Source organism: Nicotiana sylvestris, chromosome 4 (assembly GCF_000393655.2).
Source record: "Nicotiana sylvestris chromosome 4, ASM39365v2, whole genome shotgun sequence".
Taxonomy (NCBI): Eukaryota; Viridiplantae; Streptophyta; class Magnoliopsida; order Solanales; family Solanaceae; genus Nicotiana; species Nicotiana sylvestris.
Window position 1 is genome coordinate 148,026,444 of NC_091060.1, and position 15,520 is coordinate 148,041,963.

The 15,520-nt window shown below is 33.5% G+C and overlaps 1 protein-coding gene across 1 annotated transcript; it reads right to left on the bottom strand.

Annotated features, from left to right (window-relative positions):
- Positions 1-7,056: 7,056 nt before the first annotated feature.
- Positions 7,057-11,003, bottom strand: LOC104215697 (transcription factor bHLH74). The gene is made up of 8 exons (XM_009765553.2): positions 10,005-11,003; positions 9,142-9,375; positions 8,984-9,049; positions 8,834-8,902; positions 8,313-8,384; positions 8,088-8,228; positions 7,577-7,658; positions 7,057-7,480 (listed from the first exon to the last, which is right to left on the bottom strand). Exons 1-8 carry the CDS (start codon positions 10,506-10,508, stop codon positions 7,458-7,460), a joined length of 1,191 nt encoding a protein of 396 aa, XP_009763855.1. The 5' UTR covers positions 10,509-11,003; the 3' UTR covers positions 7,057-7,457.
- Between the last annotated feature and the right edge of the window lie 4,517 nt (positions 11,004-15,520).

Here is a 15,520-nt window from a genome sequence, read left to right on the forward strand (position 1 = left end):
ATAGTAAATAAATTCATGGGTCTTTGAGCTTGATCTTAAATATGAGTGTTTATCGGGCCGGGCTGACCCGTTTTCAGCCCGCTTCAGCCTGGGTCAACCCGGGTCAGCCCGTTACTATTCACGTTGGGGCGGGTTGGGACGGGGGTCGGGTTGTGTACGTTCACGTTTAGACTAACGGTGCCCCGAACCCGTTAAACCCGAATTCCTTAACGGGCTGAACACGGGTTGCAGCCCGGTTTCTGTTTGAATTTTTTTTTATAATTAAATTGGACCGTTCCCAACGGTCAAATTCAGAAATGACCGTTGGGGAACGGCCAGAAATTGCAGAAATGGCCAATTTCGGCCCCCGCCTCCCATTAATAATATAGCCCTCCCACCCCAAAATCTATAAATAGCCCCCCTTCTTCTTCGTTTTTTCTCACAAATTCACTCTCTTACTACTCTAATTCTCTCTCAAGTATCAAACTCTCAATTCTCTCTTGATATTATAGTTCTTAAATTCTCAAATCTCAAATTCTCAATTATTTATTATTTCAAGTTTCATCAATTATTTAGTTTAGCCATTACAAAATTATTATTATCAAATATCAATTATTCAAGTGAAGTGTGGTATCAATTATCAAGTATTCAAGTATTATCAACTATCAAGTTTCGGTCTATCAATTGAAGTTTGAATTTTCTTATGTGGCTACACTTGAGTTTTCTGGAGCTTATTATCCTAAAATTTCAAATGGTTTAGTTTATATTGCTGAAATTTCTCTTTTACTACATAATTTGAAGCAGAAAGAAGGATATGCTACTGTTGTTGAATCTATGCTAGATAAGTATAAAAAGTATTTCTACCCAATTTCCTATATTTACCTAATTGGTGCTATTTTGAACCCTACTGTCAAAATGATAAAGTGTCGCCAATTAATTAGAGCTTTATATACTTATATGGATGTTGGCCCAACTGAAACTCCTGATATTGACACGTGTATTTCTGAGCTACACACACATTTACAAACTTTATATAATTATTATGCTAACATTGTTGATGCTTCTTCGGTTGTAGATGCAAATATTCCTTCAACTAATCCTTCAACATCTGGAACAACTATGGATGATGATGATTGTGTTCAAGATTATCAGATTTGGTCTACACTAGGAGAGCATCAACAAACCAGTAGCAGAAATATTGATGAACTACAATTCTACTTGCAAAAGTCACCAGAGCCCCTCACAAAGGATTTTTTATCGCTGAGTTGGTGGAGGAGCAACTCAAATCAATTTCCTGTTCTTTCGGCCATTGCTCGAGATGTGCTAAATGTGTCGATTTCAATAGTCGCATCAGAGAGCGCATTTAGCCAAGCAAGGCAGCAACTAGGAGATACCCGTCATTCATTGGGCAGCAACGCTTTGGAAATTCTAGTGTGCTTCAGAGATTAGATAAGATCAGAACGGCGAAATCAAGGGCGTGACGAGGTAGACGAAGAGGAGGACCAAGAAATTGGAGATATAATGGTTTATGGTTCCGATTAAACCAATCCCGGAAACCAAGAACCTCGTGTTGACATGGAAGAACTTACAAAAATGATGCAAAGCATGTGATGTACTATTTCTTATTTTTTATAATTATTGTAAACTTTTAAGTTTTAATTTGCAAGTTCAAAAATAAAAAAATAAAAAAAAGAACTTGCAAATTAATTTGAAATATTAAAAATATAAATGAAAGCCTTCGGAGTTTGTTCCTTACATTTGCCTATTGGTCTTATACTCTTATTAAATAATTTTTTGTAGCCACTTACTTTCCAATTTCAATTTTATAATTATAAAATACAAATTTCAAATTTAAAACTTTAAACTTTAAACTTCAAAGTTTAATTCTAACCCTTAAAAGTTTGCAAATACTTAACTATCAATAACATTGAATAAGAAAAATAAAATTTAAATTAAAAAAAAAAATTGAGCCCGCCCCGCCCGAGCCCACCAGAGCCCTAACCCGTACGGGCCCACGAAAACCCGAAAAATCTCAGCCCTATAACAGCCCGTTAACCCCAGCCCGCTAACAGCTCGCCCGCTAACCGAATGGGCTGGGGTTTTTCCCGTTCAGCCCGTCCCAGCTCGCCCGATAAACACCCTTAATCTTAAATCTATATTTGTTGCCACGAACGATGATCTTGAATTTAACTAGCACGAACTTTGATTTGAACTCATATTCCTTGAATCTTGATTTGTTCTTCGTTCTTGAGCTTGAACTTTATTTCTTAAACTTGAACTTGATTGTTTGAAGTTTGAAACTTGTAGAGAAATTTGTAGCGTTTGATCCACGAGCTCTCTCTTGATTCTTGTTATAACTTCTGGTATCTTCTCTGAGTTATAAAGACCCCTATTTATAGTTTTGGGAGGGAAGAGTTGTGATAAGAACAAACTCTTTCCGACCAATCGGACTGAAGTGTGACAAGACCGCATTTGTTTGGCCGGAATATGTGACTTGTACATGTGGAGCAGTTTCATTGGATTTTTAATTTGGTTTGGCATGCGTTGTCGCTTTGACACATAGCACGATCCTATTGGCTCTTTTGTTTGACTTGATGTGCCACATTATTTGACACATGGCACAGAATTAGGCCTCTATTAAGATGACATAATGGACTTAGTGAAGTAGGCTCATCACTTGTAGCCCAATTAGATGGGCTAGATCAATAGATTTGGACATGTTTATTTAACCCATATATATTGGACTTATATAATTAATTCAATTATATTAGCCTATAATATTTGTTTGGACTAATATATATAGACTTTAAAATATAAATTACTTTGTTGTGATTTAATAAAATTTAAATGTTTACAAAAGGCATAAGTGAAAAGAAAATAGGAAACAATCTCATTACACCAAATTGATTGTTTTATAAAATGGGCTTTTCTTTATTCGGAAACAATGAATTTAACAATACAATACGATCAATTTTAAATAAGCTATCAAAACGAACATTATTTTGGAATAACAATCAATATAATATAATACAGTACAATTCGGAACAACCATCCAAACAAGCTGTAAAAGAATAATATAAGAGCGATAAAATAGACATAAGAAAATAATTGTGAAAACGGACTTGCAAAATTTGACTTAGATATCATGCCAAAGATGATGAGCATTCAAAACTACCTTATCCTTGCTCACTTACCCTCTTCCCTTTCCTTTCAATCCAAAAACTTCACTGCTCTTTTCCGTTTCCCGTGTTTCTTTCTTTGGGTCACATGCTATCAAATACTTGATCGAGTATTAATTTCCGCAATTTTGGGTAAAAAGTTTTTTTGCCAAAAAATTGGGAAATGAGCTTATAAATGTATTTACAATTTATATGATATTTTTTCATTTTAGAGCACTTCAATGTTTGACACCATTTTAACTAACTAGTTTTAGTGTACGCGTGATGCGTGTGTTCCCCGTCTTAATGAATAGTATTTTGTAAGAAAATTATATATGTTTTAAATTATGTTTTGAGTTATAAATAGAGTATAAGCTGTTGAAATTGATGACTATTGATCCTCTATAACTAATACAATAAAAGAAAAAAATTTGTTCATAAAAGTCCTCAAATATTATTCGATATATTCATCTTTAATTATGTTCCAATTTTATAGTTTTGTCATTTTAATTTCATGAGTTATCGTGCTATTTTGTTAGTTTCAATAAGAATGCATAACTCTTGAAGATTTAAGATTATTTTAATTTTTTAAAAAGCTATTCTCAAGTTCATTCGAGAAGACACAAACAAGGTATAGACTTTTATTCTGATTCTTTAAAGATTTATCGAATAAGATATTTTAAAAATATAAATCATATGTTTTCTCAATTTATCTCCGTTCAAAGGTTTCGATATAATTCATGTAGCGAGGTTTTAATTTCTAAAATAAAAATAAAAAAGAATTTATGATTTATATAACTTTGTTGAAACATGCGTGGGCATTAAACATAAGTTATAGGACGAACAAATTACTATAAAAACTTATTGAATTCACTAATTGTGTTTGTGCACATATTAATTTAGATATTTTATATATATAATTCATTTGAAAGTCCTAAATATTTATAAATTCAGGGAAAATCCTAAATATTTGAATTTCCTACATAGTTCACATAAAAAAATTAATAAGCAAACTTTTAATTAATTTTAAAGTGTTAAATATTTATAAATTATTTATATTACATTTTTATTCAATATGAAATTTATTTTTAAAGGATACAAATTTAATTACATTTCGTGTTGAGGTTTCGTGTTTTTATTATATAAATTTAGGCTTGTACTAGTTAATATAATTATATAAGGCATCAAATAATCATTTGGGTGCTTATTTGAACATGGATTAAATATTGTATTTGATTAAAATAAGAATATTTAAAATGCATATTTGATTCGCGTTAAAACAATTTTAGTTTATACATTATTGTATTAAATACTTTTAATTTAGTAAGGGTGATTTTATGTTCCCATATTTTAAGTTTTTGATTAAAAATCATTTGAAGTCATCATATAAGAACTTGCACATCAGAAAGGAATTATGTTCAATTAGTATAACTTATATAAGGTAAAATATTTATTGATTTAAATTCCTAAATATTAGGTTTTCTTACCTAGTTTAATAAGGAAAGGTTTAATATATGCAAAAGTTTAATTGATTTCAAAATCCTAATTATTAGGAGAGTAAACTAAATTACAATTTTGTTCACTGTAAAAACTATTTTTAAAGGGTAAAAAAGGCGAACGATATTTCGCTAATGGTCTTCGTGCTTTTAATATAGTATAGATATAGATAGATAATGCTATCTGTATAATTTTCCCAACTTTCAAGAATTCAAAATAGAAACTTTGATGCAACTTTTTTTTTCTATCTCATTTTAACTATTTATGTAATAACTTTTTAACATGTAAAACCCAGTTAAACGATATCATATTATGTGATGGAACTGATGGATCAGATCTATAGTTGTCAAGACGGGCTGGCCCAGCCCAGCTCACACGGGCTTTGATATTTGACGAGTTGTGCTGGGTTGGCCTACTATTTTGATGGGCCTTAAATGGTCAGCCCAACCCAACCCTACATGGGTTGCGGGCTCCACATGCTGGCCCATTATTTTAAAAAATATTTTTTATATTTTTTAAAATTTAAATTTTAACCTAAACTTCTTGTTTGATAGAAAATTTCTGCAAAACTTAATAACTTTTGACATCGTTCCAATAGATTATTTTAAAACACAAAAAAGGAGGGCAATATTTCATTCATTAAAAGTCAGTACTCAAAACAAACTATTCAAAAATATTTTCAAAGGTGCTCATGGCATATTTGACACCAATAGACCATCTTCACAAAGCATATTTGAATCCTCTTGTGAAACAACGATGTCTTAGCATCTTCATTTTCATCTAAATTTATAATTATATGCAATGTTAATTAATTAAACATTAAGAAATATCTAAAATTTTAAGAACAAAAAGTATTTATATTCACATAAACAAAATTGCTAGTTTGTGATTGGACTACTCTTCTTGTTATTTTTAGTTTTCTATATTTTTCATATTTTTAATTAAATAGAAGATTAAGCCCACAAGCCGACCCAGGCAAGCAACGGTTAAGCCTCATGGGCTACGGGCTTATTTGTTCCAAGCTTAAAAGCCTCGATTTTAAGTGGGTTTCGAAAATCTTTGTCTAACCCTATTAATTAAAGGGGGGAATGCATAATTAGCCAGTAATAAGATATGTATTTACTTTTAAGCCACTGTTTAAAATATTTTTAGTCTTTAGCCACGCTTTAATAAATTTTTACCCGTCCGGACGAAAATATCCTTCTGCTCATAAAGTTCAGGACCAAGTGTCCTTAACTTATGAGCTTGTTACTGTAAGTTCAGGACTAACTGTCCTTAATTTATGAGCTTGTAAGTCTAAGTTTAGGACTACCTGTCCTTAACTTTTGAACTTGTAACTCTTAGTTCAAGACTACATGTCCTTAACTTTTGAACTTGGAACTCAAAGTTAAGGACTACCTGTCTTTAATTTCTGTGTTTGTAAGTCTAAGTTAAGGACCAAGTGTCCTTGATTTTGAACTTACAACTCTAAGTTCAGGACCAAGTGTCCTTAACTTATGAGCTTGTTACTGTAAGTTCAGGACTAACTGTCCTTAATTTATGAGCTTGTAAGTCTAAGTTAAGGACTACATGTCCTTAGTTTTTGAGCTTGTAACTCTAAGTTTAAGACTATCTGTTCTTAACTTTTGAACTTGTAATTCTAAATTGAGAACTACGTGTCCTTAACTTTAAGTTAAGGACTTTAAACTTGTCTTCATTAGAAATTCATCCTCCGCTTTCAAAGTTTGGGTTGACAATGTTTTGGACAAAGTAGTTCCCTTGGTTTCCTCTTTGAAGACAAGAGGTTCAATTGCGCCAGAGGGAAATTTTGTAAATCTAGTCGAGAAGTTATTGGAACAAAAGAAAAAAACATTTCACAGGGTTGATGAAACTGATCTTAGTTTGAACATCAGTTATATGGATTCTAACCAAAAACCTTTCCAAGGAATGGAAAGAAGTTAGCCTTTTGGTCACCTGAAATAGGTTCAGAGACGATACAAAAACGACTTGAACAGTTTGCTATGTGGGTTGTGGATAGCGATTTATCTTGCAAGGCAGTTGTTTGTCATCCATCATAGCGCGTTCTTTAGTGTTTCTCTACTGTTAAATCTTATAATTTCAGGATAAAAAAGAAACGGAGAGACTGGCAAGGAAGAGAATATGGACAAAAAAGAGATAAAAGAAAGCGTAACACCGTCTTTTCATACTAATTTTAATAGATTAGTAGCTACTTTTGCTCAGCATTAAAAATGCTGGATAAAAAGTAAATACCACTTTAAAAAGTGACTACCCTACACAATTTTTACTTAATTAAATTATGGGTAGGGTTGGGCCGACCCAGCGGCCCAAGCCCATACTAACGACTCTAATCGGATCCTTTGTTCAAATAGGCAAGATTGCAGTAGAAAAACTAGAAATTGATAAGCCCAAGATTGAACTCGTCTAAAAAGGAAAAGAACACTGATATATTAATGCTCCATTCCGTCTATTTTCCGCTATCACAAGACTTTACAAGAAAATAACCAATGTTTTTTCTCTCAAAATCCTCGTAAAGCTTAAAACAAATTCTTACACTTGCACAAACACAATTGAAACAAGCCATCTAACCCCAAATGATAGTCTTGCTTTCAATGTACAGTCATTTCTTAAATCTAAAAATAATCTCTTCTGCTAAAACTCGAAGAACACAAAATGAGTTAGGAGCTAATAACCTATACAACTCCAGAAAAGTAAAGTAAATTTTCACTATATCTTCTGTTCAAGTATGCAAACAGATTTTGCAGTCAATTGGGGTAATTGAATCTTCTCATCATGGTTAAACAACACAAACATCTGTCCTGAAATCTACAGATCCAACTTCGACCGCCCTGCTTATATGACATCAGTTTTAAACTTTAAGAAAATAAAACAAGAGAGAAAATGTTCTTCAAAAAGAAAATGTATTAGTAGCTAATGGTTATTACCATTTGGTCCCATATTGTTTATAGAGGAATTTGCTTCAAATCCCATTTGAAGAAGGCTTTGGAGTTCATTGTCCCATACATGCTGCATGAAAAGTAGTAGGTTTTGATTATATCATTTCCTTGAAGTTGAGTAGAATGTGCAACAAGGATGAGAGATGGAAAATACTCTCTAACACACGGTGTTTTACACCAAACCAAATAATTTAATCATATAAGTCGTATATCAAACTGGTGCACCAAATATTCCGCGTTTATGCAGGGTCCGGGCACTTCAAAGGGGTGTGATGTAGCAACCTACCCTGATGCAAGCATCAGTGGCTGATTCCACGGCTCGAACATATAGGTCACACGGAGACAACTTTACCGTTGCTCCAAGATTCCCCTTCCCGAGTCATGTATCAAATTAAGAATGCATAAGTTTATATGCAAATTCATTTCATGTACTATTCATTTGCTAAGTGTAAACATCGGGTGCAAATAAGTTTTTTCTACGAGAGATCTTTATTTATACCTGGGGCAAGGGGTGGAAGGGTGGTGTAGTTCCCGGCATACCAGTAAAACTCCCATGTGAAATTCCAGGGAAAGGAAGAGAGGAACTCATTCCAGGACCAAGACCAAGAAGAACTGCATTGCTCGTTTGCTGATGGAGCATCTACATTTAATAATAAGGCATAGAAATTTTCAACTTCATGGTAAAACTAATATGGATGACCACAGCAATTATTTTTAAACTTACCTCTTTTGGTAAAATGCGATCAATATCGAAGTTCAGTTCCGGATTTACAGTAGCAAGTTTCATTGACAGGAACTGCAGATCATCAGAACACATATTTGGTATTAGTTTAATCAGTCCGGAAAGCATGGAGTACTTATTCTAACAAGTAACAAAGGATGATGAAAGATTTAAAGTGTGAACGACAAAAAGAATATTGTTTTCTGCACAAAGAACATATTCCTAGTCCATTAATATTCATTTGCACTGATAACATATGATTGAATCCCCCTTCACTTAATCTGTTAGGCGAACCTTACTACTCCCGAAACAAAGCCGTGATCTCCTCAAAATTCTTAGTCAGAAGGAAAAAGCTCATGCTAACTAAAATTATTAATGAAGCACAGTTAGGGTAATCCTACATGCTTTAGTTGCGTCTATCTAAAACTGTGTTAGAATGGTACGATCAAGATTCAATCTACTCGGGCACAGTAAACACGTAATCATGAACCAATGGCTATAGCATAAACTATCAACATATTTACCTCAACCTGCTGTTGCAGCGATTGCACGTAGTTGATAATCTCATCAAGCATCACTGCTTTCCCAGTTATCTGTTGGAACAAAAGTTATCAATTTTTAACCATATATCACAAATAACCAATAACTTAAGCAACAATAGAACCAGTAACTACCTTATTACAGCCTGGGACTAGCTCTTGAAGCAATCTCATCCTCTCACTGATCCGTTCTCTCCTCACCTGCCAACCAAAAAAGGCATTGGAGATTCATTCAATATGTCTAAAAAGATAATGAGCTTAGATTGAATTACACAATTATCTTTTGGATTTACCCTTTCGGCAAGGCTGTGGCTGTTTGTGGCTTGACCTCTTTTAGCCCTGATATGAACATAGTTATCCTTAGGAGGTTCCCCACCATCAGAATCTTCCTTAACTTGTTTCCCTGTTTCCTTGCTCCTTAAATTAGAGATATTATTTTGGTCTGTTTTGTGTCTTTTCCCATCTTGCTCTTTTGAACAGTCTGAACTATCTCTAGATAAAGCCTTTTGCAGCTCTCCTTCAGCATTCTACAGTGAAAAAAGAGCAAAAAAACTTAATGCATATCTCATACTAGAATACAAAGGCATATCCGGGATTTGAACTTGATGGTTCAACATTTAATGTTTTTAGTAGTGGAGTCAATAGCTCTAAGGGGTGTCACACCCCTTCGCCGAAAAATTACACCGTTTAGATGGGTAAATTTTTTTTTTAGGAATATATACTATGTATTAAATCCCCTTGACTTCGTCGTGTATTTACTTCTTTAAATTTGGACACCCTTAGTGAAAATCCTGGCTACGCAATTAGTTCTTGGCATAAACTCATTGTACTTTTAAAAACTGAAATTATGAGTTCAGAAATTAGAATTTGTTGAATTTTACTGTTCACCCCCCCCCCCACATATACTGGATTCAATTGAAGCCATTGTTCTAAAGCTACATCTATACATCTGCTAGCATACAACAACAACAACATACCCAGTATAATCCCATATAGTGCGGTCTGGAGAGGTTAGTGTGGAGAGGGTAGTGTGTAAGCAGACCTTACCCTACCTTATGGGGTAGATAGGTTGTTTCCAATAGACCCTCGGCTCAGGAATACATCTGCTAGCATATATACTGATAATTGGGAAGACTTAAAAAAGATGGCAGTATACCTTGCTGATAGTGGATAGAGAGTGATTTCCTGATATTTTCCTCTTCCCATTAGGTGAAGCCTCCACAGCACCTTCACCTGAAATTTGGCACTCTTCTTGGGAAAGTGAACCTTTTGAGAAAGTTCCTTCAGTAGGAATTCCTCTGTTCTTGACATAGTTAGGATAACAACTTCCCCCTCTAAGCTGTTCTTGTAATGGAAAAATATTGACTAATTCTGAGAAACTTTCATTTCCAAAAGCAGGAATCTTGGGGACCATTTCAACAAGATTTGGATCAGATGGATAGTGACCAAAATGAGATGATTGGTAAGGCAAATTTGCAAACTCATTGTGACCAACAACTGAAGATCCTTTAAAACTCTCCTTTTGATTCAATGACAGAAGTGGATCCCAACCAGAACCACTAAAAGGGTCAACATTTGGCATTGAAGAAGGACAATTAAAGGAAGTATCACCACCATTTCTCTGTTGTAGCCTCATATCACCATTATCCTTACTGCCCATTTTTAAGAATTAAAGGATCCACAAATTTTATTGGGAACTCAGTTCAAAAAGGCAACACCAATGTAATGTTTTTAACCAAGCCAAGAGTTTGATTGCTATTTGACAGAAAGGAAAGAACAGTGTGTTAAAATAAAAATAAAAATAAAAAGGTAAAGTGGGGTTTGACCAAAAAGAACTGGTAGTAATATCTTGCAGGACTCAACAAGGAACAAAATAACCTTGGCAGCTTTATAGGACTGATGAGAAGAAAGAGGTTAAAGCAAAAGAAATCTCTCAAATCCTACAGACACACACAAAGGTAAAAAGATAACAAAAATCCAAAGTAACAGGCATAAAATCTTTAACCCCCCCTCTTGTTTCAAGAACCCTAGGATCAAGCCTAGTGTAATGAAGGAAAAAGTAATTACCAGAGACAAGAAAGTATGAAACTTTCAGAGCATAAAGTAGCCAATGAACATAGTGAAAAGCATTGGTGAAATAACAGCTAATGAAAAGAAAGCAGATTCCTTTTGTTTATGGAGTATTAAAAACAGCAGAGAGAAAGTTACAAGCTTCACATTAATCTTTAACTGTGCTTTTAACTTCCAGCAAATTCAATATGGGAGAAGAGAATGGGGTGTCAAAGAAAAAAAGATTCTTGTTAGAGAAATATACCAATTGTCTTAGCTGAAGCTTAGAATCAAAGACAAAGCCCCACAAGTATCAAGAAAAAGAATAGACTCAACTAGACTTTTCAAATATTCTGAAATATGTAAGCTAAAAATGACAATAAAAAGCACTAAATTCTAACCCCAATTATATAGCATACAGTAACCTGAATTGGATTTGTGATAGTACCCCCTTTTTACAGCACTTAAATTCTACAGAAGCAGCAAACTTTATAGATCAAATACAACAATTATAGAGAAAGAGAAAATGATAACGAGAAGATAGTAATAAATAAAAATAAAAAAGGGAAGAAAGAGAGAGAGAGAGAGTGAAAGATGTTTTACCAGCCCAAGCAAAATGGTGACATGTATGATTTTAAAAGACATACTACTAACTACTGCCAACTGCCCTTACAGAAATGGTTGCTTAAATTATTACAGAACCTAATCCTTCCCTTTTTTCCCCATACTTTACTCCTTGTAATTTCCTTTCCTTTTAAAATATTATTACTCCTACATACACTCATTCCTATACATTATGCTTCTTTTTTTAATTTCAATTAATAAATGATTTCACATACTTACATTAGATTGAAGAGGTTATTGTTCTTCTCTTGAAGGGCAAGCTTGATAGTATAACTTTTTCTAATTTTTAACTGACACATTTTGCCAACTGTGTTCTCTTTGCTGTTACACACTCAGTGCCAACTAACCTAACAATTCTTTCTACTTAAAACTCATCTTCTTGTTTTTCTGTGGTCCATTAAAATTCATGAGTTGTTGTACTGTTCATTTCTACTGTTGTGTGCTATATATGCATGTCATGGCCCACCAAATCATTTCTCAAATTTGATTGATGATATTATTTACTTACTACTGTACTACTCTGCACTCTTACTTGATGCTTGTACAAATATGGAGATAGGATGTGATATTCCCTACTACAACGTTAAGATTGAGGGTTGAGGCACTAATCATATTGTTTACCACTCTTTTCCAATTTATGTGGATTTAAAAAAGAAAAACTTTTGAAATTTGTAATTTCAAATAACTTATAGATATTTATATACTTATAAATTATCTTATTACGGGTAAAATAAAATTTAATATTAAATTATTTCTATATATCCAAATTAAGAAAGAAGCAGTATATTTTTCCATTTTAACATTAACATTTGATGCACACTCAATTTTACTTACAATCTTCATGTCCAATGAAACAAATATTTAGAGTTTCTTTACTACTTACTTTATTCCAAAAATAATACTAACAAATGGAATTTCACGAGTGGGACATGGGCAAAGTAGTGTGTATGTAGACTTTACCCAGGGCGAGCGTAGTGTTGAACCGATGGATTCAATTGAACTCATAACTTTCGACGCGGAGTAAAAATTTATATGTAAAATTCATTAAAATTACAAAAAATAATAGATATGAACCCACAACTTTAAAAATATAATGGATTCAATGTCAAAAACCTTGAAAGTTGAACCCATATGATTTATATCCTGGATCCGCCCCTACCTTAAGAAGACAGAGAATCAATTATCTAATCTCGACATGAATTTAGATATTGATTTCTTAATTTTGTAAAATAATCATTTACATGTTTAAAAGTGACATTAAAAGGTACTATGTAATGTCACAAACATTTCAAAATTAATTTTCTTTTTAGCATCTTAATATCAAAAACTTGCGACTCTATGAAATAAGAATAGTATCATAAAAATATAATAGAGTTGGAATTTCTGTTTCTTTTTCCTTTTCTTTGTCTTGATTTTCCATCCGGTGTCCGGTACTCACATTGGAACCCGATTAAATTCCGATTCTCACCGAAAAATCCAACATTAAGGATAAAGCGTTCCCTATCAAAGGCGATTCCACGCTTAGACGACTCCCTAATATCATAAAAATAGAATAGAGTTGGAATATCAGCTTCTCAATAGTACAATATTGAGTTTATAAGAATTTTAATAAAATGGAAAAAAGGTGATAGGGGCCCAAGCCGTGTGGAAAAGAAGCTTGCTTTGATTGATGGGTAGAGAGTAAAGTGTGAGGTTTAAGATTGTACAAATTGAAAAGATAGTGGTGCTGTTGACAAAGTACTGAATATAACTCTCTGGTTTCCATTCATTTTATTTTGTTTGTTAATTGATGTGTCAGTCCTATCTTTTTTTCTTTTCTAAAAGAAAATTAATTGTTTTTAAGAAATAATTGCTTCCCTTTGGACCTTTGGGGTCCTCAGAACAGAACATAAGGAATTAGGGAATCTAATCCCCCATAATTTTACCTCATTGTCCTAGTACTGTTTCCAGCTGTAGGGCTGTCTTTAATATTTTTTCATTTATAGCCACTGTACCTAGTGTCCTAACCTTAAACTTCGGTCAAACCATGTTGTCCAGTCAACACTCTCTTAAGGCTGTAATCTTGCTGGAAATTCAAGATTTTTCCTAAATTCACGCCTTATTAGCTCCCCCTTCCAATTCTTGATTAACTTTCGACCAATATTTGATTATTGATTCATATAGTTTCTATCTGGGACGTAAAATGGGGCGTTTCACTCAACGTGAGGTGAAGCGTAAGCTCCGAGACATGGGACATAAGTCCCATAAAACTTTAAAACTTTTACTTTATATATTAATAAAATATTACAATAGCTATAAAAATATATAAAGTACATTAAAAGGTAAAGAAAATTGAAAAGGATTAAACAATTCATAAAATAAAGATATCTATTTTTTATAAATATAAACAATGCAATAGTGTAAAAGTAACAGCAACAACAACAATCCAGTAAAATTCCACAAATGGGATCTGAGGAGAGTAAAGTGTACACAGACCTTACCCCTACCCCAAGGGGTAGAGAAACTGTTTCCGATAAACCCTCGGCAATAGTATAAAAGTAACTGTGAGATAAAAATCAAATATAACATCTTATCTTTCAAATAATTAAAAAATCATAACTTCTTAAAAAATGTTAACGAACTACATTTATTTCTCTAAAAGTTAATTCATCGGCATTGTAATTTAAAATATTACTCCTTATGGGTACATATAAAGTTGCTTTCAAATAGAAATATAATACAAATTTGATAATTTTGAGAGACATAGAACTAAGATATTGAAGACCTATAGTATGTGAAAATGTAAATTTTGACTATTTATTTAGAAGAAATATTCTCAATTAGTAAATATGCAATACAATAGCCTCATTATTTTGAGTTACTCTCCGTCTTCATATTTCTATAGATGAAATAGAACTTTAATCATTCATTTTCTAAACAGTTTTGAAGGTCGGCAGTACTAATTAGGGAATTCAACGTATGATTTGCGTAAGGAACTGTTAGGCGAGCCCCAAGAATTAAGCGATAGGAGTGTTTCGGGCACACAGTCGGGCGTTTGGAGCATAAGCCTCACAGAACTAAGCTCCACACGTGATCCTCATGGTGTTTTGATAGTGCCCCGCTTTGGCCGAGCCCCAAGGCGAATCCCAAGAAAGCCTGATTTCTATTACTATTTGTCGTTTCCTGCTATCTTTTTTTGGTAAATGCAGAATTTTTATTAACCAACTGGAAGAATTACAAGCAAGAAAGAAAAAAACTAGAACCTAACTTATAGGTCCAGAAACTAGAAAACATGATAACTCCAGAAAGCACCATAATACCTCTAGCTACACTTTCTGATTACAAGTTCTATGCAGGATAGAAATTCAAGTTTTCCAACTGTGCCTTGATTTGTCCTTCACGAAATATCTCCTGGATGACCTTTCTTACAATAGATTCCGCACTTGTATTTTTGCATTGAAAAATCCTCATGTTCCGCTCTTTCCATACATGATACACACAACCTGCAACAGCCATTATATAAATGTGTACTCTGACAGCTTTCCCTTGCAATTATTCGTCATTCATTCCAGTTCCTCTTGCCAGGTTAGAGCTTGGCGATTAATACCTTGCCAGCGAAGCAGCTTGCTCTACACATTAACAACGAATTGACACTTAAAGAAGAGGTGAGACACGGTCTTCGATTCAGCCAAACATAAAGAGCAATCTGTATTCACATTTACTCCCTGCTTTGCTTTTCCAGTCTATCCTTGGTAGTCAATCTTCCCAAAGCAGCCAATCTGATAAAGATCCATTTGAGAATTCCATAGTTATTACATACTAATCTCCTCAAAAGTACCTTTGAAAAAACACCCAACAACTTCTGATATAAGGCTTTGATAGAGATGGTTTTAATATCCTGAAAGCTTGTAGAGCCATACCCAGCCTCTTCAAAATATTTCTTAGCTTTGAAAATCTTCTGAATCACCTATGAAGCTCGTCTCCCTGTTTCACATAGCAAGTATTGTATCCAGAGTGTAT

Coding starts and splice junctions, on each gene's coding strand:
- LOC104215697 (XM_009765553.2), bottom strand. CDS start 10,508: ATGGGCAGTAAGGATAATGGTGATATGAGGCTACAACAGAGAAATGGT. Junction 9,050..9,141: donor GCCACAGCCTTGCCGAAAGG/GTAAATCCAAAA, acceptor TTTGGTTGGCAG/GTGAGGAGAGAACGGATCAG. Junction 8,903..8,983: donor TAGTCCCAGGCTGTAATAAG/GTAGTTACTGGT, acceptor TTGTTCCAACAG/ATAACTGGGAAAGCAGTGAT.